This window comes from Pelodiscus sinensis, chromosome 9 (genome assembly GCF_052426305.1).
Source record: "Pelodiscus sinensis isolate ZL-2025 chromosome 9, ASM5242630v1, whole genome shotgun sequence".
In the NCBI taxonomy this organism is placed as follows: Eukaryota; Metazoa; Chordata; order Testudines; family Trionychidae; genus Pelodiscus; species Pelodiscus sinensis.
In genome coordinates, this window is record NC_143060.1 from 41192377 (window position 1) to 41207420 (window position 15044).

At 45.0% G+C, this 15044-nt stretch overlaps 2 protein-coding genes across 3 annotated transcripts in view; one reads left to right on the forward strand and one right to left on the reverse strand.

Moving 5' to 3' along the window:
• SASS6 (SAS-6 centriolar assembly protein) overlaps window positions 1-133 on the reverse strand; it is a 31535-nt gene extending 31402 nt beyond the window's left edge. Inside the window, exon 1 of the mRNA XM_075936611.2 lies at window positions 1-133. Within this exon, the coding sequence (XP_075792726.2) occupies window positions 1-68 (68 nt within the window). The 5' untranslated portion in view covers window positions 69-133.
• Window positions 118-15044, forward strand: part of TRMT13 (tRNA methyltransferase 13) — a 17085-nt gene continuing 2158 nt past the window's right edge. The window contains exons 1-9 of one of the 2 annotated variants that reach the window (XM_006119822.3): window positions 118-267; window positions 3969-4015; window positions 4099-4165; window positions 5754-5816; window positions 5900-5972; window positions 6837-6943; window positions 8423-8590; window positions 8957-9029; window positions 12176-12250. In XM_006119822.3, the coding sequence (XP_006119884.3) occupies window positions 118-267; window positions 3969-4015; window positions 4099-4165; window positions 5754-5816; window positions 5900-5972; window positions 6837-6943; window positions 8423-8590; window positions 8957-9029; window positions 12176-12250 (823 nt within the window). The remainder of the gene's footprint in view (window positions 268-3968; window positions 4016-4098; window positions 4166-5753; window positions 5817-5899; window positions 5973-6836; window positions 6944-8422; window positions 8591-8956; window positions 9030-12175; window positions 12251-15044) is intronic. The other variant, XM_075936612.2, reaches the window with a different exon arrangement.

Sequence of the window (15044 nt, forward strand, 5' to 3'; positions counted from 1 at the left end):
CTGTCCTCGCAGCCCTGGCACTTCACCTGCACCGGCACCAAGCGGCTGAACAGACTCTCCGCCGCCATCTTGCACTTTGAGTTTGGCGCTCGGCTCCCGCGGGGGCGGGGCACCAAGATGGCGGCCGAGCCGGCGGCGGCGGCGGCCGGAGGTCGCGGGGCTCCTTTGCCCGGCCGCTGCGGTTACTTCGTGGAGCGGAAGAAGCGGTTCTGCAAAATGATCCCGGCTGAGGGGAAACGCTTCTGCGGGGAGCACGGGCAGCAGGAGGTACCGGGGCGAAGGGCCCCTCACCTGTGTGCCTTCAGGAAGGGGTGGAGCGTGCCCCGCCCTCAGGCTCTTTTATAGCCTCAGTGGGCGCGCTTGGCACGTGTCCCCAGGGCGAGCGCCATAGAGACAGGCCAAGCGCGCCAGGTGTCTCCGCGGGCTGGTGAGGGGCCCAGCTTGTCTCCCAGTCCCAGGGCAGCCCGGCCTGTGACGGGGGCAGGCCAGGCCAGCGCAGTCCGGGGTCTCCGACTGGGATTGTTGCAGCGGGGGGGCCTGGCTGAGACCCTCTAACTAGCTCCTCAGTAGCGTCCCGGGGGGCGGGGCTTCCTTCTGTCTGCGCTTCGAATGACGGGTGCGTCTGGTACGGCCTTAGCCAGCCATCGCCTCACGCGCCTTCTTGACACCTCCCCACTGCTGGCCTCTGCCGACAGAGCGAGCTAGAACCTCCCCTAGTGCAGGGCTCCTCAGCCCTGGAAGCCCGGGGGCCACGCTCATCCTCGCAGCACATCGCCAGGGCCGCATCTTCAGTGGGGTCGTGCATACATACAAATATCCAGGCAAATAGCTTCTTTCACACTGACAGGCATGAATACAAAGATTAAGGCAGGACTACACAACATGCAGGCCCCATTTAAAACCGTTCCGCTGATATTAATAACATGCAATATTGACTCGATTCCCACCCATACAACAGCACTTTTCGTGAGTAATGACAGTCCAGGAATTTAACTACTACAATGCATTAGCAACAGAAGACCATTATATTGACTACATTTTTGTTTTGGCTCCCACCTGTGCGCCGCATGTTGAGCCCCGCGTAAACCAAATGGCACAGTGGGCTGCAAACAAGAGGGCTGTGAGCCGTATGTGGCCCGCCGGCCGCATGTTGAGTAGCCCTGGTAAAGAGTAATTCCTGGTGATGTATACGCTGACCATACATCCTGATTTTTTCATCACAGGTCTGAATTTAAATACTCTGTCCTGGTGCCCCATCAAGTAGTGAAATATCCCGGAAAGCCCCACTGGACATTTCACTACTTGATGGCGACACCAGCTTGCGGGAAGAAGCAACCAAGAAATGGCTCTCTGCCATTACTCCTCGTACGGCGCAGCAGCCTCCTCTCCCTGCCTCCAGCAGAGAGTGTGGGCAGCTCCATTGGAGCTTTGCCGGCAGGCAGCCAGGCTGGCTTCCAGTGGTGTGCAGCCTCTCCCTTCCCCCGCAAGACCACCTCTGCCACATAGGGTCCCAGTCAGGAGGCACTGCCTCCTCCTCCTGCAGGGTGCTTGTTAGTACAGTGGCTGCAGCTGCCAGTGGGGCTGAGTGGGTTCAAGGCAAAGCCCCACAGAGCCGCTCCTAGACCTTCATGCCTTGAAGCCCCAGCAGGAGCTGCGCAAAGCCCAGCTGACGTGCTGCACGGTGGAGTGCACTTGGGCTTGGAAGGTGCTGGGACTGGAAGTGTAAGTTGCCTGGGGTGCTATTTTTAGTACCGCAGTCCCGGTCCTTGCAGGTGGCTCCAGCAGCTTGACTCCAACTGGAGCTGTGGGGGCTTCTGAGGCCAGACCGCGGTACTAAAAATAGCACCACGACCACCACTCCAGGCCCCGCAAACTGCTTTCCATGTCGAAGGCAGAGATGAGGGAAGGGGCAGGAGGAGAACTAGGGGGAAGTGAGGGTGAGAAAGGGGCTTGTGCTGAGGTGGGGGGCAGGGCAGGAGAAGAAAGAGGCAGGCACCAAGGGGCAGGGTAGAGGAGAGAAAAATGCCAGGGTGCCAAGAGGAGACAATGAGGAAAAGGGCAGGAGGGGGGAAGGGAAGGGAAGTGGAGGTGAGAGAAGGGAGTGGACAGGGTGATACTTGGAGATGACAGGGGAGGGACAATGGCGGCGAGAGGGAAGGAATGGGTGCCAGGAGAAGAGGGGTTGAAGGGAGGGGCAGACATGAGGAAGGCAGGGGATGGAGCAAATCATGTGTGAGGGCACAGAGGGGCATGAGGGGAATTGGGGCAAAAGTAGGTGAGGGGGTGGGCACCAGGAAGAACGAGGGCAAGGAGAGCAGGGGCAGTGAGGGAGGTATTAGGAAGGTGCAGGAGTAAGTAAAGGTGCAGGTGTTAGAGAATTGTGGGGGTGAATTAGAAGGGCAGACATGTGGAGGGGAGGGACAGGCACCAGAGGAGAGAAGCAGGGCAGGTGTGTAGAGGGAGGTGTTACGAGAGGAGATGGGGAGGGGTAGCTACAGATGATCAGAGTGGGGTTAGAGGGGGGGTGGACACAGGGGGAAGAGAAGGGTTGATGCAGGGGGTCAGGAGGATAAGGAGGGGGGCAAGTTCCCAAAGGGCAGGAGCCAGACAGCAGAGGTAGGTGAGGGGTAGGGAGCAGCAGAATGAACTTGGGTAGCAGATTGGATGTGAAGAGGTTGGGAGATATGGCAGCAGAGGGGAAAAGGGAGAGGTTTATAAGATATTTATTAATAACTTGGGTGCCACAGTGGCACACATCTGAACTAGGGGTGTTAAATATCAGTTAATTGAATAGTCAAGTAACCTCGTGACATTTTATCGGTTAGTTGACTATTCTATAGTCCCCGGGGGCAGGGCCAGCAGCCACTGTATCAGAGGCACTAACATGGGGTGCCAGGCAGGAGCTGGTCCGCGAGGGGAGCCAGTATAAAAATCAGCTCTCCTTGCGGACTGGCTGCCTGTCACCCTGTGCTGGTGTTTCTGAGAAAGAGGCAGTAGCATGGGGTGGCAGCAGTCTCTCTCTATGAGGGGGGGAAGGTTGAACTCCCAGACCCAGCACAAGCCAGAACAGAGCTGGGCTGCCTGCCTGCCTGGCTCTTAATATACTTGAATTACAGAGCTGAAATGGGGGTAAGTCCTGGACCCAGTGTGAGCCAGGACTGAACCAGACTGCCTGCCTGGCTCCTAATACACTTTAAATGCAGAGCCACAGCAGGAGTAGGTCCTGGACCCATCGCAAGCCTGGACTGAGTCAGGCTTCTGGCCAGCCTGCTAACAAATTTACTGGCAGGGAGAGGGAAATGCATGTAGTCTATAGCATTAACCTATAAACTTTTGCTTGTCGGTTAAGCGACTATACTAGTACATCCCTAATGCAAACAAGAGCTCATGAATTCAATACTGGTGCACAAGACAAAATTCACTCCGCTAATAGGAGGCAAATCTTAGAGGGAACACTTCTCCCCGCCCGCCCCATGAGTTAATGTAATACAAATTGGGTTAATGCAACTGCAGGGTAGTTGCATGGAGGGTCCTGTGAAAGCCAAACCCATTCCTATTGATAGAGGATGGTGGGAGGAATTCCTAGAGGGGTCACATGACACCTACTACTTCTGGTCTTGTGTCCATCTTGCCCCTTGGAGTACTACTGCTAGTGGTGGGGGCTTCTTGTGGCAAGGGGTGTAGCTAAAGAGGTCAGGGGGCATCGCTAGTGTGTGTCTAATTTTGGTTCAGAAAATATGGTCACCATAGTGATGTATAAAGGCTTTCAGTTGCTTGGTGTTCCTTCATCCATCAGCCAGTTCAATTTCCTCATTTCTCTGACTGAAATACAGCTTATTTTTCCGTTTGACCTAATTCCAATAAATCGAGGCTAACAAGAGTTGTTATTTTTAGTCACTGACAGACATAAATCTGAAATTACTACCATAATCATGTGCTAACTAAATAAACATTTTCTTTCCAACTAGGAAGAAAATGACAGGAAAAGAATTCCATGCCCTCTTGACCCAAAACAGTAAGTGTGTTTTATATATGTTTTATGTTCATTGTTAAAATTATTACTTAGTCATTGCTCATGTCTCTTTTTCTGATTTTTAGCACAGTATATGAAGATCAATTACAAAAACATTTAAAAAAGTGTAATTCAAGAGCAAAGCCAAAGCCTGTAAGTGATATAATTTAAATTCTACTTCTCCAGATAGTCATATTTGACTAGTATAAACCAAATAGTGGCACAAAGTGGAGTGGAGGAAGGGTGAATTTGTGCATTTGTTCAAAGTTCCATAGGCTGCAAAGTCAGAGAGCCATGATCTGCCAACTTCTAAGCAGTTGTCCAGTCTGGAGTGTTACCCAGTAGGGCTCTTGCTACAGTTCAAAGGCAGAGGCGCCCTTATAGACTAATCAAATAGTTGATGGAAATCCCATCGACTATTCGATGTAGTTAATTAATCTAAATTTAACATCCCTAGTATAGCAATCAAAATGTTAAGTCAGCTCTACTTTTGTATTTATTATCCTTGAATAATATTGTTGATGGAAGCAGTCCACCCATACCCTTGTCATGAAATTGTCTAGTCTACTATGTGATAAAAGCATTGATTTCCTTGTATAGCTACATGATGTAACTGGCTTTTGCCCATAATTGAGAACTGGATTCAGAAATATATTCAGTGATCCAGATGCCAGTGTGCTGCATTATACTTCTTTCTGATGATTACTGTGCTGCCAACACATCTGTTTGACTATATAAATAGGGATGTTAAGAGGCAGGTAACTGACTGATTATGTAGTTGATGCAATTTGTATGTGCACTTTAAAAGTATTGGGAGCCGAGCGTGCAGGCAGCTTGGCTTCCACTACATTTAAAATGCAGAGCCTCAACAATCCCGGACCAGTCTGAGCCAGGCTTATTTAATCCCAGCTCATGCCAGATCCAGCAGCCTCTGCTCTCAGCCAGCCCTGGCTGCCACGAACAGAGGCTGCTCCAGCAGCAGACTTTGTTCATAGTGGCTGGGCCGGACCATGGCATAGACTGCTGCCAGAGCAACCTCTGTTTGCAATGGCCAGGGCTGGCTGCGGGCAGAGGCTGCTGCAGGGGCAGCCTGGGCCACTGAAGACAGGGACTACTTCGCCGCAGCCTGCCCTGCCCCTGTCCTCTCATCCGTCTTTGCAGTGCCAGCGGTGGGGGAACCAGCTTTTAAGCTGGCTCCCCCCCCCTTGCTGCCTCTGATACAGAGGCAGCAAAGGGCAGGGAGCAAGTAGCCAAGTCAACTACCTGATAAGTTTAGGCTTATCGACTACTCACTTACCTCCCTAAATATAAAGCATAAAATATGCTTGTATATATGAAATGGCAATAATCAAGAAGCTTAAAGAACAACTGCTTGAAAAGAGAAATTCCTTTGATTTATAGTACAAATAAGATACAAAGAAAATGCTAGCAGCTGACAGGACTCTTCCTTGCAAAAGCATTACTAGTGTAGTGCTTGCTATGGGGCTTAGTCACACTGAAATCTGTCAGGCTAGTCATGTTAGTAAGCACTGCACATACTGGAGAGTGCTTGCACAGTTGGGTCCTAAAACAATCAGAGAGATCATCTTTTCTCAGACATAGTTTCTTCATTTGTAATGATTTGACTTCTCCTAGGTGAATTTCTGTAAACACACTATGAAGCACTTTCTTTTGCTTTACATGCTGTTCTGTCTTTCTTTGGTTTTCATGCTGTGTGGTTTTTTGGTGTTTTTTTACTAAGGCCTACTTTGTTCAAGATATTAATGCAGGATTAACAGATGCAACGGAAGTACCTGAAGAACAGGTAAGTCAATTTCTCTGTTATTTTAAGGAACAAATAGATAAAATAAAAGGAGAGCCTTTATGTTTTCTGTATTTTTTTTCCAGCAGTTACCAATTTCTTCCCTATCTAAAGAAGAATTAGAGGACTTAATTAGAAAGCTGAAAAAAGCAAGTAAAGGTGAGTCTGCTTAATTTGAAAATATTTTAAATTGCTCTCGCCAGAACTGATCAATATTTCATGGCTATTTGGAATGTTAAATATCTTCTAGGATTAAAAAAGAGGAGAGATTAATAATAGTGCATATTTTTGTCACTTCACATGATCTGAAATTGAAATCTTGTAATGGTTGAAGAACTGCCTAGATGACACTGTTAGCTAGTATTTTTTCCCCATGTCAGTCTTATTTGTTCTCTTGAGTAAGAATTAATTTTGAATTAAATTTATTACTTTTGTTTATGTTCATCTGTGTGCACCATTATTGGATGATGACAGCAGAGCTCTGGGAAAAGCATTTATTAGTAAACTGTTGTTTCTGAACCATTAGAGAGCAGTCATGCTTGTGTTCAATGTTTGTCTAATCTTTTTCATCCATGTGTGGGAGAAATGTTATGTGCAGTCTTTAATAATTTTTTTCACATATTTTTATGTGTGAATGTGCACCACCATTAGAAACAGAAAACCTAGCTGTAGGCGCTCTGATAATCAGCTGGGCGGCATTTGAATCTTTCCTGAGTAATTGCATAAGCTTACAGGGACCAATGCTTATGTTGTAGGTTATTTTGTTGGTGGCAGAAGATAGGGAAATTTTCACATTTTGGATTAAAATAAAAGATCATAATTTTGAGGTGTCATCTTGTGGACCTAAACTATTTGATAGTATTTCTTTCACTTTTATTGTTTATTGTTCAGTCTATAGACAATCAAATAATCTGCATACTAAGTACTGTGTTGCAGTCATAGCAATATGCAGGTGAGAGCCAGATTAATATTAATTAGCCTTTTTAATTGAACCTATAAAGAGTGCTTTTGCATTTGATGCAGGTATAAAGCCAATTCTTAAGGATCAAATGTTGTCCCATCAGGCCTTACAAGAAGCCTTAAATGACCCTAAGAATGGAGAGTCTGCTTTCAAGCACTTGAAGCAACAGGTATGGGCATTGCTTTACTAATAGCTGTGGTTGTCTTTACTGTAGTTTTCTTATGGATTCCACTGATCCATACTATCAGTTATTTCATGTTAAGGAAGTTTTATAGTTGCAGACTGTACCCACTGCAACCAGTTTAAGTATTAGTGTACTCCTGTTTATCCAGATGGCTGGGGGGGCATTAGAATGTTTTAGATAAACTGGAATTCAAATAAACAGACATGCTATTAAGTAACGTAGGGCTACATGGAGAACACACTGTATGAATTCCCTTTATTCAAAATCCTAGTTAACTGGAATTACACTGTATCAACCACCTATTTTATCCATAAGTGCTTTGACATTGTAGATTACCCTAACCCTAACAAGCTTACCCTCTCATTCATGAGACTGCTCAGTGGTCCCCATTGCAATGCCCACGAGCGCCATGGCCCTTGCCGGGGCATTTATGTGCGCCCACCGAGTGACCAGGGCCAGCCCAAGCCATTCTTGCCCCCTGGGCCCCGAGCGTGCGGTGCATGTGTGGTGCCGGGCGCGTGGCGCGTGCGCAGCTCCGGGCACGTGGCGCATGAGCAGCCCTGCCCCCGGGTGCCTGGCAGCCCCAAAAGGTTGGGGACCACTGGACTAGATGATCCCCTCCCCTGAGAGAGGGTAAAAAGCTCTTGAGATTTGCCTTATGGTATTTTCAGGGAATTGTGCTCCTAAGTAGGAGGATTTTTATAGGGCACAGATTGAGTGGAGGGTGCAGACTTCCAACACAGGAAACCCTTGAAATTCTTGGGAAAGGGAAACCAGAGAATGACTAAGACAGAAGGGTCCATGAGAATAATAATAATTACTATCTCTTCTATATAGTGCTTCAATCACTTGATCTCAATATGCTTCATCTTTTTTAATTAATATATCCTCACAACACTCTTGTGAGATAGGGAAGTACTGTTATTCCCATTTTGTAGGTGAAGGACTGAAATGCAAAGAAGCTAAGTAACTTGCCTACTGGCAGAGCAGAAATTGAACCCTAGGTCTCTCCAGTGCTAGGTTAATGCTCTAAGCACTGCTCTCTTGGTACCCTTTTGCTCCTTTCTATAATGCATACAACTGCAATAGCTAAAGAGAAGGCTTTGTAGGAGGGGATGCTTCACGAAAGTCCAGTGGAACATCCATGTGACTTTTGCCATGATTTTTTGAGAACAATACTCCAATGTACACCTGGTTCCTAACTTTACCTCCAAAAGCCAGTGGATAAGATTCTGTGGGTGTTAGAAGAAGGAAAATAATGTCTTATTTCCCCTGCACTCTGGGTCCACAACATCTTTACCCCTGCATTAATGAAAGAGATGTTGCCATACTGCAGCATGGTTATTTAATCAATAAGAGCTATGGGAGAGGCTGGTGACTGAGAGTTAAGTTAGCATTTTTCCCACAGAAGTCATCAGAGTGTATCTTTTTCTTGGTTCATAAATAATCTTTTGAAGTTTGTAGGCTTCTATTTTAGGTTACATGGAAAAATTACATTTGCTTGGGCCAGGAAGATGTTTTATTGAGTTTGGAGCTGGACGAGGAAAGCTGTCTCACTGGGTTGATATTGCTGTACAAGATGCTGAAAATGTTCACTTTCTGCTTGTTGAAAGAGCAACTACACGATTCAAGGTGAAGATGGTCTGTTGTCGAGTTGACAAAACCTTATTTTTGGAATTGTTCTTGGTAAATGTGGCCTTTGCTCAGAAAGTCTCATTACCTTTTTTTAAAAAGGTGAAATACACACACTCTCTCTCTCTCTCTCTCTCGCTGTATGTAAAAGGCTCTGGAAAGTCTAATTGGTCCTTATTGTAGTTATAAATTATGTCAGTAACGCAGTGGGGGTACAAGATGTCTGCTGACTGATGTTGAACATGTTTGTATTCATTTGAAAGGGGCTGGTTTTGTTTTCAGAAAATTAATAACCTTAACACATTCTTGTAATTTAGTAATTTAATGCCCAACACTTCTTAATAATGTTATATCTTATTTGCACAGGTAGATGGTAAACACAGAAAAAGAGACTACATATTTGAAAGGCTTCAAGTTGATATCCAGCACTTATGTTTAAGTAAGTTGCTACTTAGCTTGTATAACAGCAGTAATAGGATGGTTGCTTAAAATGTAGATTGTATAGTGCCAGAGTGTAGGAACATTTTACACTTAGGGTAGATTAATTATATTAATGTTTAGAAGACTGTTCTCAGTGTTTTGGTAAAACAAAAGGAAAAATATGTAGCACTTTAGAGACTAACAAGATAGTTTATTAGGTGATGAGCTTTCATGGGCCAGACAGAATATGATCTGAAGAAGTGGGTCTGGCCCACGAAAGCTCATCACCTAATAAACTATCTTGTTAGTCTCTAAAGTGCTACATATTTTTCCTTTTGTTTTACCAAGATCAGACTAACACGGCTACCTCTCTATTACTACTCGATGTTTTGGTCATTTTATGTTGTACTTTTGTTTTCAGTTACTAAATGGGGATTATATATTTTCAAGATAATTTGTACAAATAGTGTTAGAAGTTACAGGACTTTATTTTGGGGGCAGAAACACCAAATACAAGGAAACCTTAACAATTTTAGGGTTAGAGGTTTTCACTCGTGTATTTTAGCTGTGCGGTATTCTGATAACAGTTATCATGACTGAGTGAGGCAAGTCTCAGATATCCTCAAAACAACACTTGGACTCTGGAATACCACATTCAAAAGAGTACTGTTAACAGTCATATTTCGACTTTATAGATAGTGGGTGGTTTATGGTGATATATAGAAATTACATTGGTTAAATGGGTAAAAGTGATTACCACATCCTAACCAATATATTCTTACACATTGGCAATATGATTCAGGTCTTGTATTTAATCTTAAATAAATATTTATCTCCATACCTTTCTTTATGTTGTGAAAACTTAACTGGATCCATCCTTTGGGCCATGGATGATTCAGGCTATGCCTAGACTACAGAGATTTGTTGGGAAAAAGGCTGTTTTTCCAACAAAACTTGAGTTATGTTCACACTATGAGTGCATTCTTTCGACAGTAAATCGAAAACAGAGGGCTTTTTGTGCAATTGGTAATCCTCATTCTACGAGTTAGAAAACTTTTTGCGAAAGAGCTCTTTCGCAAAAAGGTGTGTGTGGACAGGTAAATGGGAGTTTTTTCAGAAGAAGAGGGAAAAGGAAAAAGCACAGGTGCTCTGATGGCCATTCTGTCCATAGCAATCACTGCTTACATGCAAGATAGCAAGGCAGTCTGGACATTATCTTTCGAAACAGCGCATTGCTTTTTCGATGGGCTTTTGCCATGTGGATGCTCTCTTGCGCAAGAAGTTTTTTCAGAAGATCTCTTCCAAAAAAAGCTTCTTGCGCAAGAAGCCTGTAGTTTAGATGTAGCCTCAGTTCCCATCTGGTGTACCACAGTAGTAGAATATACTGTAGTTGTTTTGGTACTACACATTTACTTAATTCCTTATAGGTATATTTTCATAGTTAAATCATGTATGTTCAGGTCATACAAATGGTTGAATGGCATATGTAGGACAAAAGAATACAGAGAATAACATTTTATAAACAATAAGCAAGAATGTTTGCTAGTGGGTGTACAAACGGAACATGGTATGTATGTATACACTTCTTATATTTATTATCTCAGAACTGTACATTCACTTGATTTTTCTAAAAGTTACATGACAGTATTTATCCCTGGGTAGGACAAACGGTCTTATTAAAGTACAGGACTAAGAATATCAAAACCTGAAACTTATAACCAACTCTGCCACAGGCTGTCACTATGATTTTAGACTTGATGCCCAGTCCTGCTCCCAAAGATTTTAATGGAAACATGGTTTTAAGTTCTCCCTTAGTTCCCCATTTGTGAAGCATAATTGGGAGACTAGATCAACTGATGTTGGTAAACTAGAGATACAGAGTATTACTTTACCAGAGTGGAGTACATGGATATTAACTTGGCCAGCTATGTATGAACAGTGTCTTCTGGAGCACTGGGGTTTTTGTAGTATTTGACAGATTATTGATTTGCTCTCTATTAGGAAATTGTTATGGATAAATTAAGTTTTGATTGATTTATTCACGAAGGAGACATACCAAAAATTGCTTGAAGTTCTCACAGTAAGCAAGAACTACAGGTTCAACCTCTGAAAACCAGTACTCTCTGGTCTGGCAACAGCCATCATCCGACAGGACCACAAATTCTCCTGGACCTGAGAGCCCAGAGCCCAATGGTAGGAGGTCCAGCAACCCAGCTGGGTGCATCAGGACTGGAGCCCCATAAAAGTACTGGTGCCAGACCAGAGAAGCCCAGCAGCCCGCAGCAGTGCAGGGCCGGGAAACCTTGGACGCTCAAAGCAACATGGGGCCAGGAGCTGAAGAAACCTGGCTGCCTGTGGCAATGCAGAGCCAGGGGCCAGCCGGGGGCCAGAGCAGCCTGGCCTTCCACAGCAGCATGGTGAAATTGAATTCCAGCAGCCTGCACCATTGTGGCGTTGGGGGCCAAAGACCCAAGAAACCTGCAGTAGCTCAGGGCCAGAGAACCGCAGCAGCACGGGGCTAGGAGACCTGGAGAACCCCAGATGACCCTGGGAACCACGGTCCGGGGGCAGGTGGCTGGAGGGCACACAGCCCAGCTGGGGAAGGGGATAAAGGGAGTGAGAGACAGGGAGCTAGCTGGCTCTCACCAGTTGCAGCGGACACCTCCCCTGGTCCGGCAAACTCTCTCTTTCACGCCCCCAGGGAGGTTCGACTTGTATTTTCAGAGCTTTGTACTTTCCTGCTTTTGTACTAATGTACAAAGAGAAGCTTTGACTCTTACTGTACTGGGAACATCACAATGTTTGCAGACTAGAATGGAATATGTAAGAAACAACAGATATATTTCCAAGCAGCTAACAATGAATGTTTTTAAAAATTCCCTTTTACATGAAACTTATACCCTTTGCACAATTTGAAGTTGTTGAAAAGGAAGAAAAATTTACAATTTAAACATACGGTAGGTATAGTCTTTTTAGTTGTCGATAATTTTATTTTGTTTTCATCTTGGCCTTTGAAGATACGGATAATTGAAGGGTTTTAATGAAAAGGTGTTGAGTGAGGAATTTTACTTGAGTTTTCTGACTTATTGTTTGTTATGTGTGTTAGACTGATGTTACCCAGAAAATGGTGTCCAGCTCCAGTAATTCAGGTTCTGTTTCTTTCAGATAAAATACCTATTCTTGAGAAAGAAAAGCTTCCTGTGGTAGGAATTGGAAAGCATTTATGTGGTGTGGCAACAGGTATGAACTATACAAATGCATTCGTGTAAATGCAGCAACAAAGTGGAATGCCAATTCTAATCTTCTTGAATAATATGATGCTTCTAACAGTTCTTTTGCAATATCAGTTGTGTTGCAAATATTCATTGATTTTAGTTTAGAGGAACACCAGTTGAATGATGGTAAGCATAATGGAAGACAAGCAACAAGGGAGTTTATCCAGTTGGAAATAAAAGTTAATTGTTGTATATAGAACAATGAAGAATAAATGTTTTATGTAGCTGTGTTCTTAAACTGATACAAATATGTTTTTCATAAGATTTCTTTCCTCTGGTCTAGACTGACACAACGATGTAGGAAAAACAACGTTCTGCAAAATGGTAACAGCATCAGCACTCATCCATTGAGCGTTTCCCCTTTTCATTGTCCGCTAGTGCCTGTAGACACAGTTCTTTTACAAATGGGGCAAACCCCTCCTGTGGATGGGTTCCCTTTCACTTGGTAGCTGTTGAGCCTTTTCTTTTTTGGTCTTGTATCAAGCTGGCACCTGCCTCTCACAAGCACTCATAGGCCAGTTCTCTTGGCTGGTCTTCAGCAGTTCAGCCCTCCTGCCAAGCAACACACACAGTCTCCCCCTCTCCCCCCCTCCAGGATATATAGTCCAAGTTCTTTTTCAGCCATGGTATGGGGCTATATTTTTAAGGCTTCTCCCTCAAGGCACTGCTTTCTTTGGACTAGGGCCCATCTTGGTACCCTCATCTGGTGTCCTTTTCAGCATCCTTCCCTGGGCTTAGTCTGCAGCCAAACCAGTAGGGCCCATGGTACCTTGGCCTGGACTAGCCAGATTCCATGCTCAGTCCCCTGTGGTTCAGCTTGCCCTCTCTGATGTTTCAGTGGTCCTATTGCTCTTCTATTCAGGTAGCCAGCATCCAGTCTTTTTGCACCCTTTTCTGGGCTCAGTTGTGTCTAATGATCTCACTGCAGCGAGATAGCCACAGTCCTGGTGTTCATCTAGTCAGTCAGTCCTCCGTTGTCAAGCTCCACACAGCAACTCAAAGCTCTAATCCGCTGCTTGCCTTTTTTCTGTCCCCTTAATGGCTGCACCAGCAACTTGTATTGGTTGCTCTTCTGCAGCTTTTCCAGGCTGGCGGACTTCTCACTGCTCTGTTCTGGGACAGAGTTATGCAGGGCCACAAAGCCTCCAGCAGGGGCGGGTCTCTAGACCTATTCTACCTCACCCCTATTATTATCTTCAATAAGATAATTTTCAACTTGTTCAAGATGTTTTCAAGCAATTTTTTTTCAGCATTACAACCTATTTATATGGGTAAAGGTATTTTGGGTATGATAGTAAATGCATGTGTAAAGAAAGTTTGTCTGTCTGTGTGTCCCCCAGTTGTGGGGACAATGTACCTCTCCCCGGCTATGCCTGCTGCAGCTGCAGCAGCCATAAGAGATGCTTCTCACCTGGCCCCATGCTGTTGTGGTGACAGGATAACCCTCGCCCTCTTTCTCCCTGGGGCAACTTGCATACTGAACCTCTCATCCACAGCCCCCGCCCAGAGCAATGATTTAAATGAAGAAAAACAAAACTTATTTGAGTTAAGACCTGAGCAATGCCATGTATATTTTCTAGTCTCCCTCCCCCACCCCCCGGTGTCTGTCTGTGTACACATATATATATAGAGAGAGACAGAGAGACTGTTAACCATGGTATCTTTTTAATGGTATTTATCATTCTAAGTACAGGTTCAACCTCCCTGGTCTGGCACCCTCAGGACCAAGGAATTTGGCATATCAGGGGAGGTCAATGCTGGCCCCTCTGCTGCTGGCTGCGGGACTCCACTGGTGGCAGAAGAGGGGCTGGCATTGAAAAGGCAGAGACAGGGGGCAGGGAAAGAAGAAGGGTGGTTGCCCTATCCCTGAATGCCGCCCTCCCCCATTTTTCTCTCAACTTCCTTGAGCTTGAAAGCTGCAAATCAGCTATTAGCAGAGCGCTGGAACCACTGGGAGGCTGGGGGAGGAGTTACTGAGCCTGGGGCTCCCAGTTTTTCCCCGGTGAGTGCTTCTGTCCTGGAGCACTCATAGATGCCGAACCACAGATGTTGCAAAGCAAGGAAAGACCAGATTATAGAGTTTAGGCCTATAAATTGATGGAGGATAAAAGTATACGATCCAACTTCTACATAAACATCCTTTCATAATAAAAAGGCCAGGAAGATGCTGAACAAGTATTCTCAAGAATATTGACCACTAGCAGGTTAGGTGATTGTGACAGGGTTCTCAGAGTAGAACCTAGAATCATGGGACCATAGTGTCACCTGCCTGGGTTCTCTCTCTGGGTTCTCTTGTATCAGCAACAAGCAGCAACACCCCTTCAGTCACTGTGATCTCTCAACCATCAGCATGTGACTCCCTACACCCAGATGTATTATGCTCTCTAAGCCCCTCATGAATCATACAGAAATGCACCAATCAGTTCAGCTCTTAGCCTTGCACCTCAATCTCCCTTACACTACTCAAGGTTCCTTTGGATAGTGAAAGCCAGTTCATAAGTTCACCACTCCAACAAGAGGGTAGTGGGCATGCAATAGCCCTTGCTTATGCTTAACCAAAAACACATTAACTACAGAAAGGTAGATTAAGTGACCAAGTAGCAGGCATAGAGATCAAAGTTGGTTATCTAGGAAATAAAAACAGAATCTAAATTCTAACTTTAACAGATTAAATGAAATTTTAAGTGAACAGTTTCTTACCCCAACAGATGTTGCAGGAAGCTTACAGTTCCTCAGTGCACATACTGCAATCCCTTCCA